We start from the raw sequence: 27,524 nt of genomic DNA on the forward strand, positions 1-27,524 counted from the left end.
AAAGAGCCCCAGAGCCTCCAGTTCTCTAGGCTGAACAAGCCCAGCTCTTTTAGCCTGTCCTCTTATGGGCAGTTTTTTAGCCCAATAATCATCTTTGTGGCCCTCCTCTGGACTCACTCCAACAGATCTGTGTTTATTTGGTGATGAGGACTCCAGTACTGAATGCAATACTCTAGATGAGGTCTAACCAGAACAGAGTAGAGGAGCAGAATTACCTGCCTCCACCTGTTAGTTACACTTCTGATGCAGCCCAGGATACGGTTGGCTTTCTGGGCTGCAAGCACACATTTGAGCTCATGTTGAGCTTCTCATCAACCAACCAGTACCCCTTAGTCCTTCTCAGGGCTACTACTCTCAATCTATTCTCCACGCAACCTGTAATTGTGCTTGGGATTGCCCCAACCCAGGTGCAGGACCTTGCACTTGGTCTTGTTGAACTTCAAGAGATTGGTGCAGGCCCAACTGTCAAGTCTCTCAAGGTCCTTCTGGATGGCATGCCTTCTCTTCAGCATGTCAACTGCACCATATGGTTTGATGTTGTCGACAAACTCACTGAGGGTGCGCTCAAATCCCTCCGTTGATGTCTGCAACAAAGATGTTAAGCAACACCAGTCCCAGTACTGACCGCTGAGGAATGCAGCTCATCACTGATCTCCACTTGGACATTGAGCTGTTGACCACAGCATTTTGAGTGCGACCATCCAGCCAATTCCTTATCCACCAAGTGGTCCTTCCATCAAATCCATCTCTCTCCAGCTTACTGACCAGAATGTTGTGTGGGACGGTGTCAAATGTTTTGCTCATAATGGAATAATGGTAGAAAATAAAAAGACAGAAATCACGTGTCTTAAGATGCATTTAAAGGGCAGTCCAAATGCCTTGAATCCATGTATTTACTGATTTGTGAGATAAGAAATTTGTAATTTAAATTGTATTCATCTGTGTAATCAGCCAAATAGTGAAACAATTCACATAGCAGTATTTCTGAAATCCAGTAGGATACTAGAGGAACTGCATCTTGGACAAAGGTGCTCGTGATACTGTCTCTTAAGAGTGGAGTTCACTAAAGCTGGCAAAGTGTTAATGTTTAACTCACTTCTGCAGCATCACCGCATGCCTGGGATAACTTCGAAGGAAAAGACCAACTGATCTATGTAGAAAGATTCTACCACTTGGTGGTTTGTAACCAGAATGGTTAAATATAAAATAAGATAGCTATTAGGCTCTTTTATTTATTCTTCTCCTTTTCTCACTCATGGAAAAATACCCACAATGCATTTTCATTCTTTTTCTCTATATTCTGTCACACTTCCTGCACAATGGTAAAAATATGAAGTGTTTTGAAACGAGCTGTGCTTTTTCAGCTTCTCCTGTCTGTTCAGTGGTTTCTAGAGTTGCACAGTAGCTCAGTATTGTTTAATTCTTGCCTCTTGGCTCCCTATTTTCAAATTAAATATTCAAATTAGTATATAGGTGATCTATGTATTACTTGTTTCTTTCTTGACTTGTGTATAGTTGTCATAGTTGCTTGATGCCAGCATTTTGCTTTGGTTTTTTTGAGATTCTGTTGTACTCATGGTGCAGATGAGATATATATATATATAGATATATAGATATATATAGATATATATAGATATATATATAGAAAAAAAGAATGCAGAAAAGGTAATGTGTGGGCTAAGATTTTTTTTATGGCAGGGATAAAACCAGGTCAGCCTGTATGTGTTAGGTATTGAAGAGTTTAATGTGAAGGACAGGAATGATTAGTGACAAATGCAAATTGAACCAATATAAATAAGCCTGATCATATACTAAAACTGCAGCATTCAGTTCTTACTGACCACTGACTTAATTTCATAACTGCAGACTTTACACTTAGTTCTGTATATTTGCCAAAAGGTGACAGATCATTAGACTTAACCCATTTATGTGATTTTCTTGCCTTTATAGGGAACAACTATCCATATGCCAATTTATGTTGAGAGCCACACCTCAGAATCCTTTTGTAAATGTTATTAGCCAGAGCAGAGAAGGAATCGGCTTCAATAAAAATGCTTTTGTGTATTGATGCAGTAGTCATGGTTAATCTCTTTCAATCAGAAACATGTTAGTTGTACAACATAGATCACTTCCCTTGTCGATATGAAGGGCTGTTTCTTAGTGTACAATGAAAGAACACTGGAATGTATTTTAAGTGCCAGGATCATCTTACTTTTTTTTCACTTTCCGGAAAGCAGTTTTCTGTAGTCAGCCTTTGCAATAATCCTTTGTACTGACTAGGGATTAGAAATACTGAAAGCTCTTCTGTCATCAAACTGAGTAAATTGAAACTGGGAGGATGTTTTTTGACTTTTTAAATTTGTATTTTGAAGAAGTTGTCACAGCACTACTGTTGGTTCCGCTTCTTGTGTGCGTGAGAAGCACAAGGATCTATTGTGCAGTATTGAATGGAACATTTATAAAGTGTTTCTAGTTAAAACTTCAGAAAAAAGTTGAGTGCTTACTGTACTTTTTTCAAGATATACAGACTGTTGAAAAACTAAACCCAAGTCACTTTGAGGGATAAAATTCTCCAAGAGCGTTATTTGGATCTACCCTATTCTACAAATGCCTGATTCCTGTACTGCACAGCAATCTATTGTAGTTTATCTGACCCTTTGGGGCAGCCTTAAATTAAATTGTAATGATAGTCCGTTTGTTCTGTACACAGCACATTCTTAAAATACTTAAATCTTTCCAGTGAATAGGATGCTGTGTGCATCTTTTTGCTTTTTTTTTTTTTGCTGTGTGCAACTTTTGTCAAGTTGCTCTAATTTTTTCAAAATATCCATTTATGGGACCATTGCCTAATTTCTGGATGATTTAAGAAAACTGGAATTGAAAATTCATAACTTCCATTCTGCTGATTGGTTCTGGCTTTTATAAAAAGTTAAATTCTGTAAAAGCCATTCAGTGTATATTAAAAATACATACAAATAATAGAAATTATTTCTCTTTTTTAATATTCTCAAATAACATTTTGATTTAATTTGAAGGCTTTTTAAATGCTTTGCATCCTATTAATACTAAACTAAATAAATAGACTGCCTTGCAATTTCGCTATGCTTATGGCTGCTGTTGTGGCAATTGAGGTACAGCTGTTTTCTTCCTGTGGTTTTAGTTTATAGGAGGAAATTGTGTAATGATTCATTTAATCTTCTGAGTTACTTTTGGGACTATAGATAGAAAACTTCTGCATTGGTTTAAGTTCAGCCTCAAGCTCTGATGTGAAAATGTTCGCATTTACTGCTGCAGACTGTGGAGCTAAAAGAGGATAGAGATTTGCATTTAGAACCAGGTGCTTAGCATCTGGTTCATTATACTGAAATTGGAGATGACTCGTTTATTTCTTTCTCTTTTGGTTATAGCAAATACAATTTCTGTAGCTGAGGAAGTCAAAATGATAAGTAGAATTGGCTGGAAGAGGGGAGGTAAATTAAAAGCCATGGGGCATTCATGCGCAAGTTTCCTAACAAGTTAGGAGCCCTTACCCAACAAATGGAATATATTAACTAAATGGATGTGGCAGATAAGAGCATATTATCCTGTTCAGGAGTACGATCTATAAATGTGTATCATGGTCAAGGTGTTGCTTATGAGTTGTAGTGAGGGGCAGGAGAAGGGATAGTAATAAACCCCATTAAAAGCATAACCTTGTTTAACAGCTTCTGTAAATTCCTATTGACTTGGCAACATTTGTATTTTGTGGCTATATGAATTATTGGAAACTTTTCCCTTTGTATTTCAGTGATAGACGTTTGCTACAACCTGCTCAGGTATGTGACATTCTCAAAGGAGTTATATTGGTCATCTGCTACTTCATGATGCACTATGTTGACTACTCTATGATGTATCATCTGATAAGGGGACAGTCTGTCATAAAGCTCTACATCATCTATAACATGCTTGAGGTAAGAATGTTGGCATCAGAATATCAAGCATGCTTTTTTCAGACTCTTGAGATGTTGTATTTGTATTTAGATTATGGCACATCTCATATTCTCACAAATGTTTGCATGCCCATGATAATAAGCCTAGATGTAGCAAACCAGGCAATTTTGTTAAAAATAAATTTTGAAGATACTGTTTCATATTGCCTAGTTCCTGCAGCATATGAACCAACTTAGTTGAATGAAAATATAGAACTGGAAATGGAGGAAGAAATGTTTTAAACTGGAATGCAAGAAGTGAAATAAACGAGGCTTTGAACATATTGAAAAAAGTAGAAAGTACTAATTTGAAATAGTGATAAGATCCTGAGAGAGAGCGGAGAAGGAAATTGGTATAATAGAAAACATGGAATTTAATGTTTAATTCTTCATTATGGAAGTGTAGTTTTCACTGTATGGAAGGACACATTACTCCTTAACCTGTCTCAGACCTGACTAGTGGATAAAAGCCTGAGTACACAAACAGTAAATTCAGTGAGTATAGTGAAACAAGAAATGCAAATTCTATTTTGGGGGGTAACAAAAGAGAAATTCTGAGAAAAAAATTGTTCCTATTTTGTTAGTAATGTAAAACATGACATTTTCAATTGCATTTCTGTGATCAATGATTCACAAAGTAAATAATGACTTCATAGCTACAGTGTTTTCTCTCTCCTGCAAATATAGGATAGATAAAGCAGTACGACCTCTTAAAGGGATTTAATCAGAGCTTTGTACACATGAGTTACTGTACTAGGATTCCAAGATCTCTGAATAACATATTAAACCATGTTTGAACATGTGTTGTACCATTGTTTGAAGAATGCTAAAATGGTACTTAGAGCAAGATCTGAATATTTTGTTTAAAAACATTTGTTCTTTCCTCATAAAATATGAAAATATTGCATAAGGAGCACACTTCATTATCCTAAGTGAAATAAATACCCTACAGGCCACCTCAGTTGTCCATGGACTTTTGTTTTCTTTGATTTTAATTTGCTAAAAAACGTACAAATATTGAATTGGCCTGGAGTTACTATGCAGGTTTTAGTTGTGTTGGGAAATATTCATCCATACATAGTTTCATAGTCTGTGAGAGATTACACTTACTAAATAAAAACGTGCTCAAAATAGTAATTTCTGTTATTTCAAGATTACTTGTTCCTCAGCATTAAGAGAAGTGACTTGTGCAACACTATGTGCTTACCACGTAATTTGAAAAGGACTGCAGTGTTTACTGTGAATTGGTAGTCACATGCCATTCTGTTCTGAATGAAGAGCAGAAAAGAGGAGGTTTTGAGTATGTTTGGCAGAACCAAAAGTGCGTGTCTCAACTAAGAATAGCTGTCTGAGGGTGTGGCATTTTTAGGAGCAGGAGAAAGTCTGTTACCAGTCATAGTCATCAGAAAAATTACATTAGATTTGGAAGTAGGAGATGGTATTTAATTTCCATGGTGTCTTATGAAACTCAACACGCCAAGCAGTGGGCATGTTTTTTAAAGGGCTTTTTTACCACGGTAGGCTGCAACCACAGTATTGGCAGATAATGTCATGGGATCCCACTCAAAGTCCTGGTTGATTTCCATGATTTGAATATGGCTTGCTTAGCCTACTTAGAAGAATTTTGTTATAAGCCATTGCTACTAGTGCAAGCAATGTATTTTTTTTTTTAAGAAACTGTTAAATATGCTTTTTTAAAAAAAGTAATAAACTTTACATTTTCACGGGTTTTCAAAATAGGAATTTATTTTAAATTTAGTTAAATCGCTGAGTGACAGAGATGTTTACAATGTCCTAATGTTTTCGGCTGCTGACAAACCCAGGGAATATTGTCCTGGACAGATATGAGAAATGCAAAAATCTTCAAATTATGTGCTGGATGCTCCAGATAGACAGCCTAAGAGGAGCATTCAGCACATTTGGCTTAAATGGCACTTTTCTTTTTTAGACCCACCGGCTCCTGCTCCTTGTGAAGCCCAGTGTGCGTTACGCTGGTGACAGCACTCACCATGGAATTCTGCTGGAGCCTGGAGCCGGCATGTAGGGTTTAGGTAAGTCATATTTGGAGGAGCAAGCAACAATATTGTGTGGTGGGTTTTAATATTTTCTATCCTGTCAGCTAACACAGAATGCCTAAATAAAAAGGAAAGCAGAGACACCATTTTATTTATTAAAACCCTCACAATATTGTGGTCAAATACTTACTGAACTCTAAGAATTCTGTAGTTGGTGTTCCTACACCAGGTGTAATTACTCAGTGGGTCATCACAATGAGCAGGAACCAAATACTGCAGACCAGCTTAATATACAAAATTTAAATGCCGAAAACAATACCACTGTAAATATCTCTCAAACTGTTGGGGTTTTGAACTTCAGATTTATGGTAATTCAACAGCTCGTGATTTTTTCATTTTATTTCATTGGTAATGCCTAAAGAGTGGCATGTAATACAGTCTGAGATATCCAGCCTTCATATTTTAGGGAACTTCAATAAATGTTGGCTTGAATAAGTTAAAGTATACAACTTCTCTCCCTTCAGTATCTTGGCTAATTACAGGTTCTAAAGGTAAAGGAAATAACCCCAAATCTAGGCTTATTTATGGTGTCCTTAGAACTTACTGTCTAGTTAACAGGTATGGTTCAATATTTGCAGGTAGATCACATAACAGTTCTGTGTTACTACGTGTAGTTTCAACACATTCAAAATTGTTGTTTTACAGAAAGACAGACAGATGCCTTGTGGTACCAAATTTGGGTGCTATCTTGTATGTTGTCCTGTGCAGTTTAGTTTACTTAACTGTAGTGCATAAGGAGAAAAAAAAAATGTGTTTCCTTTATAAACATCTTCTGGTTTATATGCTTGCTAATGATGAAGTCTCGAGAACTCCATATGACCTTTGAGACCTCCATATGACCTTTCTTGCTATGGTATTGAATTGCTAGTTCAGATGCTGTCCAATTTTTAACTCATCTTTAGAGTTACTGCTAGGTTTTTCTTTTTCCTACTTGTGCGTGTGTTCTTCGGGTTACACTTCAAATGTTTATAGTTTTTTCAAATTATTTTCCCTTTTTGGCAGAATTTCTAGTCCCTCTTGGTCACTTGCTGTTGTAGTGCAGTACCTGTAGTTTTGTAATCTGGTTTCTGCAGAGATTTGTATTGAGTTTATACTTTATTCCAAGATGTAAGGAAACAGTAGAGCTGAATCTAATTTCAGTGCTTTTTGTTCCTGTAAGCTTATAGTGTACCCTGTGACACATTTGAAATTCACTTATTACTTTTTTTCCCTGTTAAACCTAGAGGAATGGGGAAAAAAGCATTTAGGATAGTTTGTCGCAACATTTATATTGCATTGTCAAAGGCTGAAGGGTGAAATGTAGTTGGATGTCTTCCAAGGAAGCATCTACGATAAAACTACGTGGTTATGTGTTGTAAGTACTGTTGAAAAGGGGATATTAAATTTGCGAGGGAAAGTAAATTGCTGAGTATACAAAAGGAATATTCTCTCTGTGAAATCCAGAATGGGAAGGGAATGAAAAAGAGATGGAAGGTGATAAATATGTGAAACTTCTTTAGGTTGAGCTGTGCTTACAGTAGCATATTCAACTGTCAGAGAGAAAAATATTGCCTTAAGGCAGTAAAAAGTTGTTCTTGTTTAGGTGGCTGATCGTCTGTTTTCTTCATTTGGACAAGATATTTTGGATGCTCTTTATTGGACAGCTACAGAACCTAAGGAAAGAAAAAGAGCTCACATAGGCGTGATTCCTCACTTCTTCATGGCAGTGCTATATGTCTGTATCCTTTTTCGTCAATAAATTGCAACATTTTGTAAATTAAATTGTACAGTAATTGCTCTGTGTTATTTTATTTTAATGTATTTGAAAAATAAATAGTATTTGTAATGCAATGTTCATTTACTTTCAAAGTAAGATTGCCAGTACTACAGGTTTTTTAAATTAATTGGAAAAAACCCACCTCTTTTAAACTGCTTTAATAAGACCTTCATAATGGTATTTCCCTGCAGTAGCAGACAACTTCTTTAATACCTAATGTGTCATAAAAATAACCAGTAATTAGATAGTTCATGGAAACTTTGATTTCTGATTTCTATTTGAGTATTTTTGGTCACAAAGAGGCAGTGGAATTTTAGTGAAATATTGCAGGCACCACCTTGAAAACATTTTCATGAAATCAAGGGATGAACTCATGCGTATCGTTCGTGCAGAAGAGTTTGATGTGAGGCCACCTTACTGTAAACTGATGAAAATGACCTATAGAGGTTTATGTACTTAATAGACGGGATGAATTTACAATTCTTCTACTTCCCCTTTTTTCTCTAAAATCTTGAGGCTACTTCTAATCTTTCTTTGTACTAGGTGCTGTTTTCCTCCATGCTATATTGCTTTTTCTCCTGTCATTGGGCTGTTTTAAAACAACAAAAATTAACATAATTAGTACATGCTAGGAAGCACTGTGGTTGTATTACAGAGTTTAAGTACTGTCCTACTGTGAGTCTAGTAGACAGGGAGCTAGAAATGTTTTTGTTGTCAAACTTTGGAAACAAAATGGGAAACTTGAGTTTTGGTGCTGTTCAATAATGTACTGAAAAACTTTCCAAACCTGCTTCCTTAACCCCGATATCTATAGTCCTGCATGCTATTCTTATAATGGTTCAAGCAACAACCCTTAATGTGGCCTTCAACTCCTACAATAAATCACTGCTTACCATCATGATGTCCAATAATGTAAGTGTGTAGCTTTATTTATAGCTACCCTAAATTTTATTCAGTATACTTTGTGTACTATATGTCTATTTGCATGGGTTTTGATTGTCTGATTTGTTTGTATCGGCTTTCTATCAATAAAAACTGACAAACTGTTTTTAAAAATTGCAGTTCGTTGAAATAAAAGGAAGTGTTTTCAAGAAATTTGAGAAGAACAATCTTTTCCAAATGTCAAATAGCGGTATGTATAATGGTGCTAATCAGGAGAAAATGTGGAGCAAGAAGCTGATTTTTAAATGTGTTGTTTTATTTAATATTGATTATGATACAGCTTTACCTTGATGATTGAGTGTTCTGACTTGAATTCCTCATCTTCCTTATTACTGTTTTGTTCAGTAGGACAAAACTGGGATTCTGCCTCCAGGAATACTGTTTTTCCTTCAATGGCTTGTTTTTATCAGAGGTGCTAAAGCAACCTGTTGGCTGTGTGCTAAAGTTATTGTTAAATACTAAATTCAGATTTAAATTATGATATTCATGACGTTCAAAATATCCATGCTTCAAAATTTCTGAAGTTTTCTGCATTTTCAAAAAGCTGGCTTTGTAGCGTGCTGTTTTGACAAGGATCTTCAAATGCACATTGTTTAGCAGTTGAGGATGGATCTTGAGATACTCCTCGCCCCAGCCTCCAAAAAAAAGTAACAGTGAAGCAGCTGGTTTATGAAGGAACTGTCAGAGGTGACTAACTTTTGGCATTCTAGCAAGAGAATAGTAGAGGGTACTTAGGAAACGGATTATCCTTCTGGCGCATCTTGTTTCACTGCATTGTGTGAAATTCAGGAATCATAGAATTCATAGAATCATAGAATAACCAGGTTGGAAGAGACCCACCGGATCATCAAGTCCAATCATTCCTATCAAACACTAAACGATGCCCCTTAGCACCTCGTCCACCCATGCCTTAAACACCTCCAGGGAAGGTGACTCAACCACCTCCCTGGGCAGCCTCTGCCAGTGCCCAATGACCCTTTCTGTAAAGAATTTTTTCCTAATGTCCAGCCTAAACCTCCCCTGGCGGAGCTTGAGGCCATTCCCTCTTGTCCTGTCCCCTGTCACTTGGGAGAAGAGGCCAGCACCCTCCTCTCTACAACCTCCTTTCAGGTAGTTGTAGAGAGCAATGAGGTCTCCCCTCAGCCTCCTCTTCTCCAGGCTAAACAACCCCAGCTCTCTCAGCCGCTCCTCATAAGCCGCTCCTCAATTCAGTGTGTCTCATGAGGAAAAGCTGTTACAGGTCTACTTTCATGGAGGTCCTTTATAATCCTGGTGTCAACCGTCTGAAATACTTTTCAAACTCTTGGTTTCAAAACTAGTAGGAGACTGCACCTTAAGGTTGTGCTAGAGCTTCTTTGCTTGTAATATTTTCTGATCTTTGAACACATTTCTCTCTGCTTATGTGACTTTTTTAGTCAAAGCTATACAGATAAGCAAACAAAACTCAGAATAAGTATTTATCTATGTATGCAAATAAATGTTTCTTAAGAGTTGACAAGTTATTTCTTTTTAAACAGATATAAAGGAGAGGTTCACCAATTATGTACTGCTACTAATTGTATGTCTAAGAAATATGGAACAGTTCTCATGGAATCTAGGTGAGTAAGCTAGCAGAAAAATTAAATACAAAATCACGGATTCCTTTGCCATCAACAACTGTATCTCTTGATGCTTTCCACAATTGGAAAGATAAGTGTAACCAGGACATTTAATTGAGGAATCTTAATTTGTTACCTACCTTAGATTCTCATTTTTCTATTACTAGCTTTTTTTGTAAGAGTGACTATCCTTTTTGCTAGAAATATATGCTATTATGCTACAAATATGAATAGTTATGTTTCAAGTAGTGTCTGAAAAGGTTTCTTCCCAGCCCTTCCGGTTCCTAGGAAACATCGAGGATGAAGGGTCCCCTAGAAAATTTTATTGTGTGGGACTAGTGAGATTTAAATTTAATAGGAGAGTATGTAAAAACTTTCATTCATAATTTAATATTGATTATACTTAGGATTTTAATACTCTATTGAATAAGTACTGAGTAAAATTTGGATTTTATTACACATCTAAAACTGCAGGTGGTAGTCTGTTCCTCATACATACAGAACACCTATCTAGCGAAGGTTGTCTCCCTAGTAGAATAAAGCTTTATGAAGTAAAGGCTTTATGCCTTGATCATAATGGTGGTGTGATTGTACAGTACTGATAACTTTCTAGAACAGCAATGAAATAAGCGAGAAATTGCACACTACGTGCTCAGTGGTGATGCAGTTATAGACTTCAGATGCCTGAGGATTTTTCACTGTTGAGCAAAATTGTCGTTATCTTTGTTTTGTATAGTGGCATCACGTTAATTGGCCTAACATGTTTCTTCCCACCCTTCAGATCATCTTTGGGTGTTATTTCCGGATGTTTTCATGGTGGTTGCTTCAGAAATTGCGGTGGATATTGTGAAACATGCCTTTATAACAAAATTCAATGACATCACAGCAGATGTACGTATCTTCTTTGGAATGCTAAGTGTTGGTTTAAGTTGTAATTTATTGTGCTGATTTTTTAAACTATTAAAACATATTCTGGTGTAGAAAATGTAAAAATAGTTATTTTCATGTTTGGGATATCATTTGGGAAAGCTCAGTAATTTCCTGATACAATATACTTCTGAAGATATTTATAATGTGGAACAAACACCTCTGCTTCTAAGTTAGTAGTTCCAGATCCATAAATTATTGAAAATGTTGTGTAACAGTTCTCATGATACCTGCCAGTTATGTGAATTGTGGTTATTTTTGTGAAGTGTTCATTAGTTAAATTGACAGAAGGTTACTTGTTCTGCAGTCTAGACAGAGCTTGTACCATTTCCTAACAGAATAAATTGCAGGTTAGGATTCAGGCTTTAGGAAAGATAGATGCTGTGAGGCTGCTTAATCTCTCTTTATGCATGTGTGTTAAAAGTGCAATCTGAAATCGGAGAGATTTTTCCACTGTCCCTAGAGCACTAATATGAAATACCTTATGTTAGTTTTCCACTCTTGAAAGTTCTTAGGCCATATATATATTGAAATCCTTCTTTTTAAGTAGTAGATGTTGTAACTTTTCCTGTATTGTGGCAAGATACGTTGGCTGCTTGTCTTGCACATTGTGTAAATTCAAATGCACTTAAATGTGTGAAGAGATCAGTGTTTTTCTCTGGTAAATCCACTTTTCAGGAAGCGAGATCAGAACTTGGAAATGCTATCTTTTTCAGCATCTCTAAAAGTAACTATATTGTGTGGTGTAGAAAGAGGTTTAATGAATGTACTTGATAAGCTCCCTTATGCCAGAGGCACTTATGCATGCCCTACTTTCATATGGAGAGTGTGGAAAAGAACAATAATGAAGTCATGATAGCTGAAAATATAGCATGCTTCAGTGTGCTGAAACAGCTGGAGGATGGGGTTAGTGAGTGACAGTTTTGCAAGGTTTATTTAACAAAACTTCTATTTTTTGTATGAAGTTCTTGAGATTTATGGTTGCTAGGTCAGACTTTTTCAGAAGTTTTAAACACCTGCAGTGCAAATTACTCTGCCACTTAACATTGAAACAGATGTTTCTCTGTTTTAATATGCAGAACTGTTTTTAAGAGAAAGAAAAGCTTTATTCATCTTCTGATACAATTTTTTTTTCATGGGATCACTTCCTTAGTACATAACTAAGCTCTCATTTGTTTAGTTTGAACTTAGTGCAGCCTTTCATGTAGTTTAAAACATATTGTGAGCTGTGAGGGAAAACATTTCTTTTACTTTTTGTTTCTGATGATCCTCAGATTCAGTAAATACTTCATAAAAGTCTCATTCAGTTCTTCAAACATTGCGTGGTGTTGTTTATTGTGTATATATATGCAAGTTACTTTATTGTCAAAATATAGGCTCATCTATTGAAGGGTGCAGTTCCACCTCAAAAACTACTTTGACTCCTTTAGCCTGTGCATAAGTGTATATAATATTTTTACAGGAATATTTTATTAATATTTCTGTTGCTTCTGTGAAGTGTGATGAATTAATCACGCATCCAATATGCTGGATATTTTCCAGGTCTACAGTGAATACAGAGCCAGTCTTGCATTTGACCTTGTTAGCAGTCGACAGAAAAATGTAAGCTTGAAAATAAAGTAATTTTCTTGTATTAACTAGCAAAATTGCTATGGGGGGTTATTGGAATAAATACCTGAAGAAGTACATACTGACATGTTACACTCCTACAGAACTGAAACTCTGCTCTACCTTTGTTAATAAGAGAATAGGAATATTTCCTTGTCATTTACATTCTTGGTTTTATCCAGTTGTTCAGGGCTTTATCTAATATATTGTTGAGAAGTCTCATCCAAATGCACTCAGAGCCAGGGGATGGTTGCAACAACTTTGATATTTTTGATATATAAGGGAAAGTAAGTGAGCTTAACAAGGTGTTCTTGAGATAACATTAAATTACTGTTATTTTTGCTTTATTTTAACTGTGTTGCATCAAAATACATTATTCATTACGAATTTATTTTATTTCTTTACAGACAGCATGCACAGACATATAGGGACATTTGTACCATGCGCGTTACTCTTGTGGCATGGTTGTTTACAAAATACGCAGACTGCTTTTGTTTTTCATTAGTACTGCTCTTTGGAAAACTATTGACTGCACACCTTTCCTGCATAAGTCTTTTGACTATGAGCAAGTGCTCTAATTATTAATTTAACTTTATTATAGTATAAATTTATGTAGTTTTCTTGGGCACATTTAATACCTATTGCTAGGAATGCAGTTGTTATGCCTCATAGCGAAGTTAGACACCTTCGATTACAAATAATTATTAAGAATTTGTTAATTAAAAAACCAGTTTATTAGTTCTAAAAACTACATTACTTTTCCTAAAGATCCTCTGTGGAAAGTGAGGTAGCATCATGTAGGTACTAACTTTGGCACAAAGTACGGCATTGAAAAGCTGTCATGCGAAGTAGTTGTTACGTTTTGAGTTCTAAGGTAAATGTATTTTCAAAATTATTTTAGCACAATTATCTTGAGGCCAATTATAAATCTTTGTAGAATGATCTTAAAGTGTTAGTGTGATGAATAATTGTTCTTTTACCCTTGTTATGGGTTTTTCTGTACAATATTTGAGGATCAAAGTAAAATTATTAAAAAAGGTCTCTAAGCTAGTATTAATGTACATAGTACATTTGGATTCAGTGTCCTAATTGCTCTCAATTTAGAGATTTATATTATTTTCCAGTTGCTCCTGATTTATAGCACTGAAGGTAATCTCAGACAAAAATGTAATACTACCATGACAAGTAAGATTACAGCTATCTGCATTTGAATTTCAAAATGTGAATAGGTACACCTTATACCAGTATTGTATTGGTTAAGAGACTGGCTCTTACCTAAAGGGTGTGCCAAGCTAACATGAGCTCATTCCTTTATTCCTTGGCATAAGTAGTTAGCTGTTTTTCATCTTTTTATTTATTTTTCTTTTTCCTAGGCATATACAGATTATAGTGACTCAGTTTCCAGAAGAATGGGTTTCATTCCTCTTCCACTGGCTGTTTTAGTAAGTTGTATTTTTCCTATCAGTTTTCAGTCAATAAGATCTCTTTGAGAGTGTATGCCTGTGGGATAGCTACTTCATTTTGATGTTTTGAGGATGAAACAATGACCTTAAAAGTAACTGAAATGATGCTGCAAGGTTGAGTTAGCATTTCAGTATAGCCTGACTTCACGGATATCTTACCGTTCATCTGATTTTCATAGAAAATCGAATATATATATTTTATAGAATTTATAAGCACTTGAGTTATAACAGTGGAATGAAACTATGTCTGTGCTTATTAAACAATTATTCCTTCTGGCAATTATGCTGTTCATTCATTTGGAATAGTCAAAGCAGCTGGTTGCCAGAAGGTTAGCAGCAGCGTACTAGTTTTTTTAGCTTTTTCATGGGAGTCCTTGTGATTGTCCCTCTAATGGTATGCTTAATTACCAAGTATTCTTTTATACAAGGCTCTGAACTGATGTAGAATACATGATTCTGAAATATTTGACCCTGTTACACGGACATGCTGTTATGAAATGAATCACTTCATTATTGTGTACACTTGCTGTCTGTTCTGAATTAACTGTTGCAGAATGATTTTGTAAATAGCTGTTCTGACTTTCCCCATACGCACATGTAGACAAACAGTAGTTATTGTAGCACTGGCAGTCTGTCCTTGCTTTGCCAGCAAAAATCCTCCTAATTGATTATTTTCCTTGAAGAATATGAATGTGAATTTACTTTCAGACGTAACATTATCCCATAGAGATGGGGGAAAAAATATTATAAAAAGGTTGTGCCTGTTTTTCATCCAAGATTTAAAACAAAACAAAAAAAAATCCTGAACGACTATGATCATAAACATGATTTGTTTTATAGCCAAGTAAAGTACATCTAGTGAGAATTCAATTGAAATGTTTTGGGTTTTTTTTCAAGTTAATTGTATTCTGATATATCTGGATACTAATAGGCATAAAACAAAATGAAATCCTTTGCTAACTTGGAGCCCTAACTCTGAAACTATGAAATCCTGAGATTTCAGGATCATTTATTACTGAAATAGGGGATGCATGTGCCTAGTCCACAAAGCAATTTTATATTCAAAATGTTAGCATACTGTGAAACACTGATCCTGTTTTACTGCATCGGCATCTCTTGGCATTTTGCTCAAACTGTTAACTTGGCTTCTAGCCCTTGACTTTTGGGGAACATTTTTTCAGTTGTGTTCTACTTAGAATTCAGTGATGAAGGAAACATTATCAGACTGTAGTTTTGGCAAAGTTGCAACTGGGTGCTAGTATAATACTTATTCAAACCAAAATCCTGAACAGTTAGTACTACCAAGGGGAACATTAGAATAAAATAAACTTCTATTAAATAACTGTTTCTGACATTGTCTTGTATTTACCAAACAAGAAATGTCTGGTAAAATAGTCAGTAATTGTGTGCCACATGTTTTAACTGTTTAACTTTTGTCCTTAAAACAGCTCATCAGAGTCGTAACAAGCTCAATAAAAGTACAAGGAGTCTTAGGTTATGTTTGTGTTGTGCTATTCTACTGTGGGTAAGTAAATGCATGCAATTGAAAAGTATTTACTATTATTTGATCAGATATGTGAAAAAAAGCTTCTGTTACTACTTCTGAGTATAGGTGTAAATACAATTCTTGTTCAGTAGAACAAATGTAAACACTTGCGCTCGTAAACTGAAATTGAGAATGCAGATTGGTCCCTAGGTGCTCTAACTGCATTGAGGAATAAAGCACTCCATAAGTAACCTTAATGAAAATAATGAATGGAAAAATGATTGAAAGAATTTGACAGACAAGCACCATGCCACTGCATAAAAGGGGAAATTGAATTCTAAGGAATGAAACTTTCTGTGAAAGAAACTGAAAAATTCAATATGCCAACAAAAATAAACAGTTTAAGTGCTCTGAGCAGACTATGAATTCTCTCTGGCAGTTAAATGCAGGGTTTCTTCTTGTTAGGAAACTGCTATATGAATAAAAAAGTAAATGGAAGACTCCCCTTTCTGGGAAGGGTGGCTAAATCAGTATCTTAGTTAAGGATTATAATGTTCTATGGCAATTTGTTTTCCAAAAGCATCTATTTGCAATCACTCTTTTACTGACAAGTCAGCTTGTGTTATCTCTAACTTCTCACCAGTTGATACATACTTCTGGGATGCGTTTAGTTGTATCTTAAATCCAATCTAGTTTGCCTTTCTTGGGGCAGTTGCTGTAGACTGTGTAGGGATGACCACGTTCTAGGAAGGCTGCATACTGAACTGTGTCAGCATTTGTTGTTTCTCAGTACAGATTGATACTGGGGTTCTCCTGAAATTAGTCATGAAGAATTAAGTGATTCAAATTGCTGCAGCACAGCGGACCTGCCTACAGTATTGTGGGATTATCTCTTCCAATTCCCTACTAAGCTGCGTGGTCACTGAAGAGCAGAAAGACTCGAGAAGCAAAAGACATAGGTTTGGGACAGTGGTTCAGCAGATACTCTGGAAGAGAGGAGACTGCCATTTTGCAGTGCATTATGAAAAAAAATGGGATTGCTACACATTTTTTACAAATGGGTAGACTTTTATCTCTAGTCTGACCTTGATCTTCAGAAAAGTAAAATTTGGTCTGATGTATCTAGTCCACATCAATGGACTCATCTCTTTAGTGTCAGATGACTAGGACTTTGAAATACTGCGCATAGGCCAAATATTAAAATGTTAGTGATATTCCTCTGTGCCTTACTTTGGTTTCTTCCCAGCGTAATTTATGCTCTGCCCGTGTTCTCCCTAAAGTCAGCTCTACATAATTGAAAGCACCAGCCCCCAGTCATCACATTCGGGCTGTGGTACACCAAGCCCAGCACCTTCATTCTGCTCAGTGGCTTTTCTTTTTCCTAGTACGTGTAACATCTGCTGTTCCATTGTTGCAGCCCACTCCTGGATTTTTCCCTGTCTCTGTGGCTTGGAGGATGGGGGGCAGGAAGAAGTAATGTGAATAACATGAAGGATTAAATGCTGCTTTTGGAAGGCATGGGTTACGAGCAAATACATTTTGGTTTATTTTCTGCTTATTGAAAAGCTAGAAGAGATTTTTTTTTTACTTCTGTCATGATCTCAGATTTAGAGCTAATTCACCTCTTGCATCTTTCAAGTATTTTGTGTTCAGAATATAAATTTCAGCTTTCCATCAGATTAATATGGCATAGATATGTGAGAAAGGATGTGATAAAATTTGAAACAATTAACTGGGCAATGAGACTGTAATGTGGATGACATTGGTTTGTGTTGATATTTAACAACTGTAGTGCTCTTTAAGTTGTACTGTTAAAGAGTCTTGGCCAGCATGTGAAACCTGAATTTTCTTTTTCTCAGATTTTGAACAGCTTGAAACTTACATTATTGTTAGAAATTTAAGTCTGGGATAGACTTGAAGAAAAGAGTAAAGGAGAAGCACTAGGAACTCTATATAAAATTTTCCATTTGAAGCTGGAACTGATACAGTAAACTGTTGAACTGTGGCCTTTGCAACTGCTGATCTCATTGCATCAGTCAAATTATGCTGTAAATACTACTCTCTTGGAACAGAAGCGTGATGAAGGCATTGAGTGCACCCTTACTAATTTTGCAGACACACTAAACTGGGAAGTAGTGTCAATCTGCTGGAGGGCAGGGAGGCTCTGCAAAGAGATCTAAACAAGCCTGAGACCAGTGGCCTGAGACCAGTGGCCTGAGACCAGTGGCCTGAGGGTTCAACAAGGCCAAATGCCAGATTTTGCACTTGGGGCACAACAACCCTATGCAGTGCTACAGACTAGAAGAAGACTGGCTAGAAAGCTGCCCGGAAGAAAAGGACCTGGGAGTATTGGTTGACGGCCGACTGAACATGAGTTAGTAATTACACTAGTAATGGAACTTAGATTTTATGTAGATTTTACAAAGCTCATTTGAGTTGCAAATCTAAAAGCACTAGATGAAACCATGTTTTTCTTCAAACGAGAAGACAGGTATAGAAGGGGCTTCAATAATTTGCTGAAGTTTGTGCTGCATATAAGTGATAATAGAAAAGGAATCTGCCATCAACTGGATTGTGCTATCATGGTAATACAGCACTGCCTCTTTGGTTTTATTGAATTCTATAGACTGTTTTTTGTGACATGAAAAAGGACTTTTTGGGATAAGCATGAGGTTTAACAAGGCCAAATGCTGGGTCCTGTACTTGGGGCACAACAACCCTATGCAGTGCTACAGACTAGGAGAAGTCTGTCTAGAAAGCTGCCTGGAGGAGAGGGACCTGGGGTTGTTGGTTGACAGCCGACTGAATATGAGCCAGCAGTGTGCCCAGGTGGCCAAGAAGGCCAATGGCATCTTGGCTTGTATCAGAAACGGCGTGACCAGCAGGTCCAGGGAGGTTATCCTCCCTCTGTACTCGGCACTGGTGAGACTGCTCCTCGAATACTGTGTTCAGTTCTGGGCCCCTCACCACAAGAAGGATGTTGAGGCTCTGGAGTGAGTCCAGAGAAGAGCAACAAAGCTGGTGAAGGGGCTGGAGAACAGGCCTTATGAGGAGCAGCTGAGAGAGCTGGGGTTGTTTATCCTGGAGAAGAGGAGGCTGAGGGGTGACCTCATTGCTCTCTACAACTACCTGAAAGGACGTTGTAGAGAGGAGGGTGCTGGCCTCTTCTCCCAAGTGACAGGGGACAGGACAAGAGGGAATGGCCTCAAGTTCCTCCGCCAGGGGAGGTTTAGGCTAGACGTTAGGAAAAAATTCTTTACAGAAAGGGTCATTGGGCACTGGCAGAGGCTGCCCAGGGAGGTGGTTGAGTCACCTTCCCTGGAGGTGTTTAAGGCACGGGTGGATGAGGTGCTGAGGGGCATGGTTTAGTGTTTGATGGGAACGATTGGACTCGATGATCCGGTGGGTCTCTTCCAACCTGGTTATTCTGTGATTCTGTGATTTGGTTTCTTGTGTTTCAAAGTCCACTAGTGATCCTTGACTGGGCACACTTTAACACTTTAGCAACAGTGCAGTTAATTTGGACTTGCACTGTTGAAGTTCTGGTTTTAAATATTTGATGTATTAAATGGCTGCTTAACTGTCCTTGTAGTCCTTTTTAACTATGATAAAACTTGATGTTTTTCTTTGGATGTCTTCTGAAAAAAAAACCTTAAGCATTGAATCCAAAAGAAATTGTTAGGAGAAGGAAATTACCTTTTGATCTTGCTATTAAAGGGATTTAATTTGTTAGCTAATCCTTCCAAGACAGCAGTAAACGTACGCAATTATTTTAATGAGTAATTGCTGTATGAATAATATGCAATTATTTTAATATGCTAATGTAAATATGCAAACAATTCCTTTTAATTTTTTTTTTCAGGTTAATATCTCTAAAAGTCCTTAACAGTATTGTATTGCTGGGGAAATCATGTCAATATGTAAAGGAGGCAAAAATGGAGGAGAAATTATTCAATCCTATCCCGACTGCCACCCCAGGGAAGCCAGCTGGCAAACAGCAAAGCATGTTTAAATCTAACCAAGGTAAGGGATAACTGCTTTGTTTTGTTTTCAGCTATAATGGAAATTGCTTTCAGACTAAATTTAGTATAAACCAGATGTATGACATTGTTTGCTGCACAGTAACCCTGTTGCTGGATCTTTATTATTACTTTTAGTTCATGCTTCTTCTTTTGGTTATTAATACTGATCTCTCTGATGATATCCCACCCTGATATGTTGGAGGTGATAGAAACGTCAGAACAGTAGTACACTTTTGTTTAAATATCAATCATAGAATGGCTTGGGTTGGAAGAGACCTTTAACGATCATCTAATCAAGCCCTCTCTGCCGTGTCACTGCACAAATAAGTAAATATTTACACATCATCCTTGACAGTACTGAAATTTAATAAAGAAGAAATCTATGCATATCTTATGGAAACTAATGTAAAAATGACACACAATAGGTATAATTACTTGTAGTCATCATGAATACATTACTGAAAAGCTTTATGAAATCCAGGTAGGGATTTCAGCAGGTCTTCTACTTGTTTCATATCAAGCCTGTGCAGCGTGGTTTTCCTCTATAGGTCCTCAGCATTAGCAGTTAATATATAATTGGAATAGGGCGTTACTATATTCCTGTGACATGAAAGCTTCATTATTCCAGTCAACTGAATTGGATTATACATCTTCTGCTGTGAAGAGCTCAATGAGAGCCCTAGAGAACTTAACAGTGAGGCTTTTGAACAGCTTGAAATGTAGGGTGTTTATTAGTCGTCATAGTGTCTTACCAGCAATAGTAAAGAATCTGTCAGTGTTCAATTGTAAATCTCTATCTGTGTCAAATCACAACAGGTAGAAACTTGGTACAGGAGTTTGTTTTGAAATAGATCAAATTCATAGAGTTGCTTTAGTTGTAAGAGTGTAATATGAATTGGTCTGAATGTCTCTTGCATTTAATTAGATGACTGCTGTCATAATGATAATTTTTCAGTTAAGCATTCTAGTACTACACTTGGATATGAGACTTAATTCATACTTGCTTAGACTGACTCTTAAACTCACAGTACATAAATCCTGAAGACTATTTTTAGCTGAAGCAGCAGCAGTTTTACCAGGTCAGTCAACAGACCTACTTATGGAAAGATTTTCATTGAGAAGAAGCAATCAAAAAGCTTTTGCTGATTTTATTTAGAATATTCTTAACTTCTGTGGGTGGTGATAAAGCTCAAATCTTAACTTTTTTTTTGAGGTTTTATGTCTTGTAACATCTCTGTATTTACTAGATGCCTCAATAATGTGAAAGAATGATTTTACCTTCCCCCAGCTTCTGTGTGTTTGCATTGTTACTGCTGGGCTCTGCAACATTGCTTAGTCCCTGTGCCCCAATTATCAGTTTTTTTTCAACACAGTCTCTCAGCCCATCTCTTACTAGAGTGAAGGTGAGAGAATTAAGCAGATCTACTTTCTATCAGCTTATAATGTAAATCAATTTATTTTCTGAGGAGTTCCCGCCTTTTCAAAAGAAACAGTTTAGAATTTTGAAGGATATAATTATATTTGCTTTTGAAGATTGGAAGTTCTAGTTAGTGGTAACCATTTATAGGTTGAGCAGCTTTCTCTGGTAAAATACTTACATTTGTAACCAAGTTCTACAATTAGCATTATTTGTCTCCTTCCTCGATGCAAATTTAGTGCCTTTGACTTGCATAAGACTGTAGAGAGTAATCCATGTACCTTCTAAGCAGTAGACGGTGTATTGTGAAGAGATGCTGTACAGAAAAGTTTCACAGTAATTTGGATAGTGCTGTCGTTCTGACAAATAACATACCCTTGGGCAGGACTGCGGTACTCACAGTATTAGTTGGTTTTTTTCAGATTCCTTTAGAACAATAACTCGGCCTTTAGGAGCAGATAGTACATAAGAAAAAATTATTTCCTTGTCATTTGCTTGTGCATTTTAATTCTTTAAATGTTTTAACAAAACATGCAAACAATAAATGGCTATTACTTATAATTATCTTGGGTTAATGGAGCCAGTATTCGATTCCACTAGAGTAAGAGGCTGTAATAAAAATAGACATCTTTAATAGAACTGCTTTAGGAGCCAGCGCTATTAAATGTGTAGCAGTGCATGAGTTATTTATTAGCTAACACTAGAAAAGCTAGGTTTGTTGTACTTATATAGAGGATTAGGTGCATATAGCTTCTGCTGAAGGAATTCCTTTTCTTCATTTCAGTAGAAAATATTTGTGTGATTCACATGATGACTGTCAAAAATCAGTTTGTCTAAGCTAACAAAAATGAGTAGGTAAACCAAAAACATGGAGTGTATGTCCTAACAACTGCTGCGTATGCTCTTGCTCATTACCTGAACTTTATCCTTTTACCAAATGAGAACACTGTGTCCATTATGGTAAAACTAAGAAGACGTAGTGGCTTCCACAAAGGAAGGATTTGATGCAGCACACTTTTTCAGGACACCTTTGGATTAATCTGGATATTGCAGATGCATCAGTATGTTTGTGTTAAATTCATTGTTATCTTTGTGATTGTCTTCTGTTCCAACAGGAATTTCCACAGATGAAAATGGATCTACATCAGTTACCAATCAGCCTGTGCATCAGAAGGAGAATGCGCCATCTTTACTTGTAACAAGCAATTCTGATCAATTTCTGACAACTCCTGATGGAGAAGAAAAAGATATAAGCCAAGACAGTTCAGAATTAAAACACAGGTCTTCAAAGAAAGACTTGTTGGAGATAGACAGGTTTACTATTTGTGGAAACAGAATTGACTAAGATATTTTTTTAATCTATGTGCTAAGGATACTGAGCTGTTGGGACAGCAGATGCTACCAGAATGGACAGTTGCCAAAAAAGGCACGTAAATATTTATTTAAAAACTTAAATTATTAATGGCAGAAATAATGATTTCTTTCTGCAAGTAACTTGGCTTGGTACCTGGTCAGGTCAAGTAAGTGATCTTTAACTTGCCTCTTGGAAAAGGTAGTGGATCATGAGTCTCTAGCCTGGTGGCAGAGCTGCAGTATGACACTGCTGGAAAATAGACTGGAAAAAAAGAATAATCCTGTTCTGCACAATGAAACCATGCTTCCAGAACATAGTCCTTTTCGTGAAGGTTCCTCCAGTGTAAGGATATTCCTGGAAGTGTATGACAACTTGGCCCGAAGCTTGCCTTTCCAGTTACTACATTGTTTTGTTAAACATCTGCAAGCAGAATACAGAACTTGTGCTTATATCAACAAACGCATAAAGCCTTGGTACATAAAACAGTAAGTCAAGATAGTTATTCTTGTCAACAAGAATCTTTTCAAGATGTATCTCGAAAATCTTATAATCAGAATAAAATTTTGCTTTTAAATGAAAGACTTACTGCATACTATTTTATCTAAATACTAAACATCAAGGAAAGATCACAGTACTGAAGGTTCTGCTTAACTGAGCAGTTATGAAGCATATTCATTTCTTGTGTTGTGTGTCCTGCAAGGCAAATTATTTATAAAATTGTTTTTAAAAGTTGAGGATATTTTTGTTGCTGTAGGAAAAAAAAATAGAGGCACTTATATGTGTTGAGGAAAGGCAGTGTTAATTGCAGCAAGCAAGTGTTGTGTTGGAACTTTATGTATGGCATTAACACAGCAGAAAAGAATGTTACGCTGCATTTTGGGTTTAACTATGAGAAAAGTGACATCTGTGTATTAGCTTGCCTGACAACATGCCTATAAAAGCTCATATTGACAATCAAATCACAACTGTACTTTTTAACTGATTATTTGTAGCCAAACTTAAGTAGATGGACTAGATCAGTAAAAGAGCATTTTAAGCATTTCAATGCATCTTGATTTCTGGTGTGAAATGTTATTGTGGGAGAATTGATGAAAGGTGGGTTTGAATCTTCAGACCAAGAACAGAATAAATTTGACTGCGAAACTTAGACTGGAGACTTCTGTCAGAAGAGACCTTTCAGTTCATGATATATACTTCATATATTGTTATTAAAAAACAGCATTAACTTGAAATGCATTTCAGATATACAAGTAAGCACCAGTTTGACTTCCAAAGGGAAGGTGTCAAAGAAATACTGCAGTGCTGAAAAAATGAAGACAAAATTTGCTTTTTGCTGATTTCATAGTTTGTGTGGGAAAGCCAAAGTTCATTTGCTTTATGCACATGTGAAAGTTTAATGTATATGCTAATCCCTGAAACTTGCAGAACTACAATAATATAACAAATGGAGACAGTGGAACAGGTTAGTATCTGAGAAGACCTGGTAATGAGATAGCTTTGCCATACAGGTTAGCGTGGTCTGTTCCGATGGGAACTTCTTGCTGCAATCTTTCAGCCTCTCCTCTCCATCAAGAGTACCTGGAGTAATGGCCAAAATCTGTGATTGCTGTTCAGGGATGAGAGTAAAAAGAAGGCAGCTTGTGCTGGAGAAAAATCTGAAATTCTTTAATTTTTGATGCATTTTATACTAATTGGAGATGTTCACACATTGAAATTCAGAATATCTGTCAATTTGGTGTATCTTATTTTTGAATTATTTAGCAGTTGCTAAAGAAAGCTTGGAATTGCTTTCATTTTTTTTCTGTTGAATGACATTCTGTATCAATTTTATAAGTGCATCTTGTGTGAAACTCAATAAAATTCAATTTTGTAATATTTGTTTAAAAAACGAAAAGTATAGTGTTGACATTTCTTTCTTAGTATTCAGTTGTTTCCTGTATTAAATTCCCATTTCCATGAAGTAAGGTTCTTGCAAATGTGGAACACAAATGTGTTTAAGAGCTGGGTTATCGGTGGCTTTGCTTATGATTCATTTCTGTAGCAGTTGGTTATTGCTACTTGTATAAAGAAGGTATTAATGCCAACCCACTCATAATTTGTTTTTTTGAAGTCCAGAGCCATGTAAATGAAAAAATACTATGTTATACTCGAATACTGTGTTCAGTTCTGGGCCCCTCACCACAAGAAGGATGTTGAGGCTCTGGAACAAGTCCAGAGAAGAGCAACAAAGCTGGTGAGGGGGCTGGAGAACAGGTCTTACGAGGAAGGGCTGAGAGAGCTGGGGTTGTTTAGCCTGGAGAAGAGGAGGCTGAGGGGAGACCTCATTGCTCTCTACAACTACCTGAAAGGACGTTGTAGAGAGGAGGGTGCTGGCCTCTTCTCCCAAGTGACAGGGGACAGGACAAGAGGGAATGGCCTCAAGCTCCGCCAGGGGAGGTTTAGGCTGGACATTAGGAAAAAATTCTTCACAGAAAGGGTCATTGGGCACTGGCAGAGGCTGCCCAGGGAGGTGGTTGATTCACCTTCCCTGGAGGTGTTTAAGGCACGGGTGGACGAGGTGCTAAGGGGCATGGTTTAGTGTTTGATAGGAATGGTTGGACTCGATGATCCGGTGGGTCTCTTCCAACCTGGTTATTCTATGTTTCTATGTACTCAATTGGTACAATTGGACTAGTTGCACATACACAGCAAAGCCAAATGTAACTGCAGTATAAGCTTAGGTGAGCACTTTCTGGAGCACATGGCAGTAGCAGTTAAAGGGCGATAGCTAACTCTTGAGTTTTCCTTGCCCCAGGTCCTCATCGTCAGACAGGGGGAGCCTTTGTTGCATTGTTTTTACACTTTAATTGTGATGACTGGACCTAAAGCGGTATAGCTGGGCTTTGGGATACGGCTGTTACACTTCCATTGGCTGTGTAGGCATAAGTTTGGCTTATGGGCCACAGTTATTTAAAGATGTACTTGATGCACTAGTCAGAGGGCATTGCAAATGCAACATTTCCCCTTAAACTCTGAAAGTCTGGTAGGGGCCCAGCTGGGCATGGAATTTCATTGTTTCTTCTTGCTCCAGGTTCTCTAATTGTTCTCATGGTTTTGTTCATGATTAATGGGCATATGTTGAATTAGCACTGCATCTTTAATGAAAGGGTCATAGCTTCATCTCTGACCCTGGGTAGTCCTCTTGTAACTCTAGAGGTGGCTGAGAGGGAGCAAATCACAAAACAAGAAAAGACAGCAACACCAAATTTCTGCCAATAGATACAGTTATTTAGGTTTTCTTGGAAAAGCTCCTTTCTTAACAGTGAAATAAATAGGAGCAGTAAATAAATAGAGATCTTCAATTAATAAATCCCTCCAAAAATAGAATTTAAGCAGGTCTGATGCAAGCACTGATATTTCAACTAAAGTCGCAGTTGCCACATTAATTTCAAAAGCACACACTGAGTATAGTATATATTCATAATTAGTCTTATTCATTATGGGAGCATTAAGGAACAACTGTATTTTCTGTAGGATTATTTAATTACTCTTTTGAAGCCTTTCAGATGTTCAGCAGCCAAGCAGAATTTCCCCTTAAGCAAAGTAGTTTTACAATCACAAGTACTCTTACTTACTCGCCTCTTAATTTAGAGTGTGTTTATTGAAACTTCTCAAATTTGCTTTGTTTTTTTGTTGAGCAAAATTTTCTGTATTCTAAGCATTCATTTAGAAGGCTTTTTGTAAGCCAGCATAGTTCTTGAGGTCACCATTGTTAAAGCCAGTATCTGCCCAGCTGTGGCTGCCACACCAGCCTAGCTGCTGGGCTACAATTCTAAATCTGCAGGGATGAATGCAACCTAACTATAGCATAAACGTAATAAAACTCTGAACTCCTGAAACATTACATTTCATCTAGCAAGCTGGGCTACTCCATTGTGAATAAAGCAAGAGTTGTACCAGTTATATTAGCCTTCGGTAATCATGTCTTCAGAAATGCTTTTCACAATTACTAAACAAAGTTAGCTCTTAAAACTTCCTTGGAGTAATTGCTTTTTCTTAGAAATTTGGACTACATTAATTTTGCTGACTGCAAGGAAGCAAATATTTTTGTGTAAGTACTAAGCAGCTGCAAAGGGAGCTGTAACAACTGTGGAAGTGGTGCAGTGAGACTATATCTCAAGGAAATTTTTCTGTATGTAGCAGTTTGACATGCCTAGACTATGAATGCTGTTTAAAACACTTAATGTGTTATATCTGAATGTATTTTTCTCTAGGAGAATAGTATCTTTTATTAGCCAAGTCAGCTAAGCCTGAGCCAAGCTTACCTTTTTTAGGACGTCCGTATCTGTTACGCTTTGATTTAGAAGAAATGCTGCCAACAGAGAAGTTTTAAGATGGATCATTGATACTAAAGTACATTCCATTAGCTCACAGCTCTAATTACAGAAAAATACCAAATTATAATGTTTTTAAAATACTTCTGTTTTGCCTAAAACACTGTTATTGTGTTTACAATGAAATAATCTCAGATTATAAAATCTGCCCTTATTGTAAATAAGGTGCCCACCTGAACCTCTCAGCTAGGCTGTGTACGCTGTGATTTCTTCCATTCATTTACTAGTTTGTACTAGAGTAATGCTGTCAAGCAGAGCCAAAGTTTCACTTTTAATTAGAGGCAGTTCTATCTTTCAGCCGATCTATAGAAAATGTTGAGCATCCAGGAAAGGGACAGAGCGGTTTTGATCCTGTACAAAGATGTGGATTGCAGCAGCATTACCTTGAGTTCTGATTTTTTTAGGGCCACTTTGATGTAGTTCTACTGTAAATTAGCTAAATAAATCCTGTACTGAATAGGCAAACACCTTGTATGTATTATACATTGTAGTTGTTCTACTACAATTGCGTTTTATATCAGAAATTCCTTCTTAA

General features: G+C 36.8%; 1 protein-coding gene across 1 annotated transcript in view; it reads left to right on the forward strand.

Moving 5' to 3' along the window:
* The window catches only part of TAPT1 (transmembrane anterior posterior transformation 1), a 40,995-nt gene extending 16,512 nt beyond the window's left edge, over positions 1–24,483 (forward strand). The window contains exons 4-14 of the mRNA XM_069856288.1: positions 3,788–3,950; positions 7,626–7,761; positions 8,614–8,711; positions 8,862–8,931; positions 10,259–10,339; positions 11,121–11,230; positions 12,809–12,868; positions 14,248–14,316; positions 15,786–15,862; positions 19,686–19,846; positions 22,378–24,483. Coding sequence (XP_069712389.1) covers positions 3,788–3,950; positions 7,626–7,761; positions 8,614–8,711; positions 8,862–8,931; positions 10,259–10,339; positions 11,121–11,230; positions 12,809–12,868; positions 14,248–14,316; positions 15,786–15,862; positions 19,686–19,846; positions 22,378–22,607 — 1,255 coding nt within the window. The 3' untranslated portion in view covers positions 22,608–24,483. The remainder of the gene's footprint in view (positions 1–3,787; positions 3,951–7,625; positions 7,762–8,613; positions 8,712–8,861; positions 8,932–10,258; positions 10,340–11,120; positions 11,231–12,808; positions 12,869–14,247; positions 14,317–15,785; positions 15,863–19,685; positions 19,847–22,377) is intronic.
* The last annotated feature ends 3,041 nt before the right edge of the window (positions 24,484–27,524 follow it).

This window comes from Phaenicophaeus curvirostris, chromosome 4 (assembly GCF_032191515.1).
Source record: "Phaenicophaeus curvirostris isolate KB17595 chromosome 4, BPBGC_Pcur_1.0, whole genome shotgun sequence".
In the NCBI taxonomy this organism is placed as follows: Eukaryota; Metazoa; Chordata; class Aves; order Cuculiformes; family Cuculidae; genus Phaenicophaeus; species Phaenicophaeus curvirostris.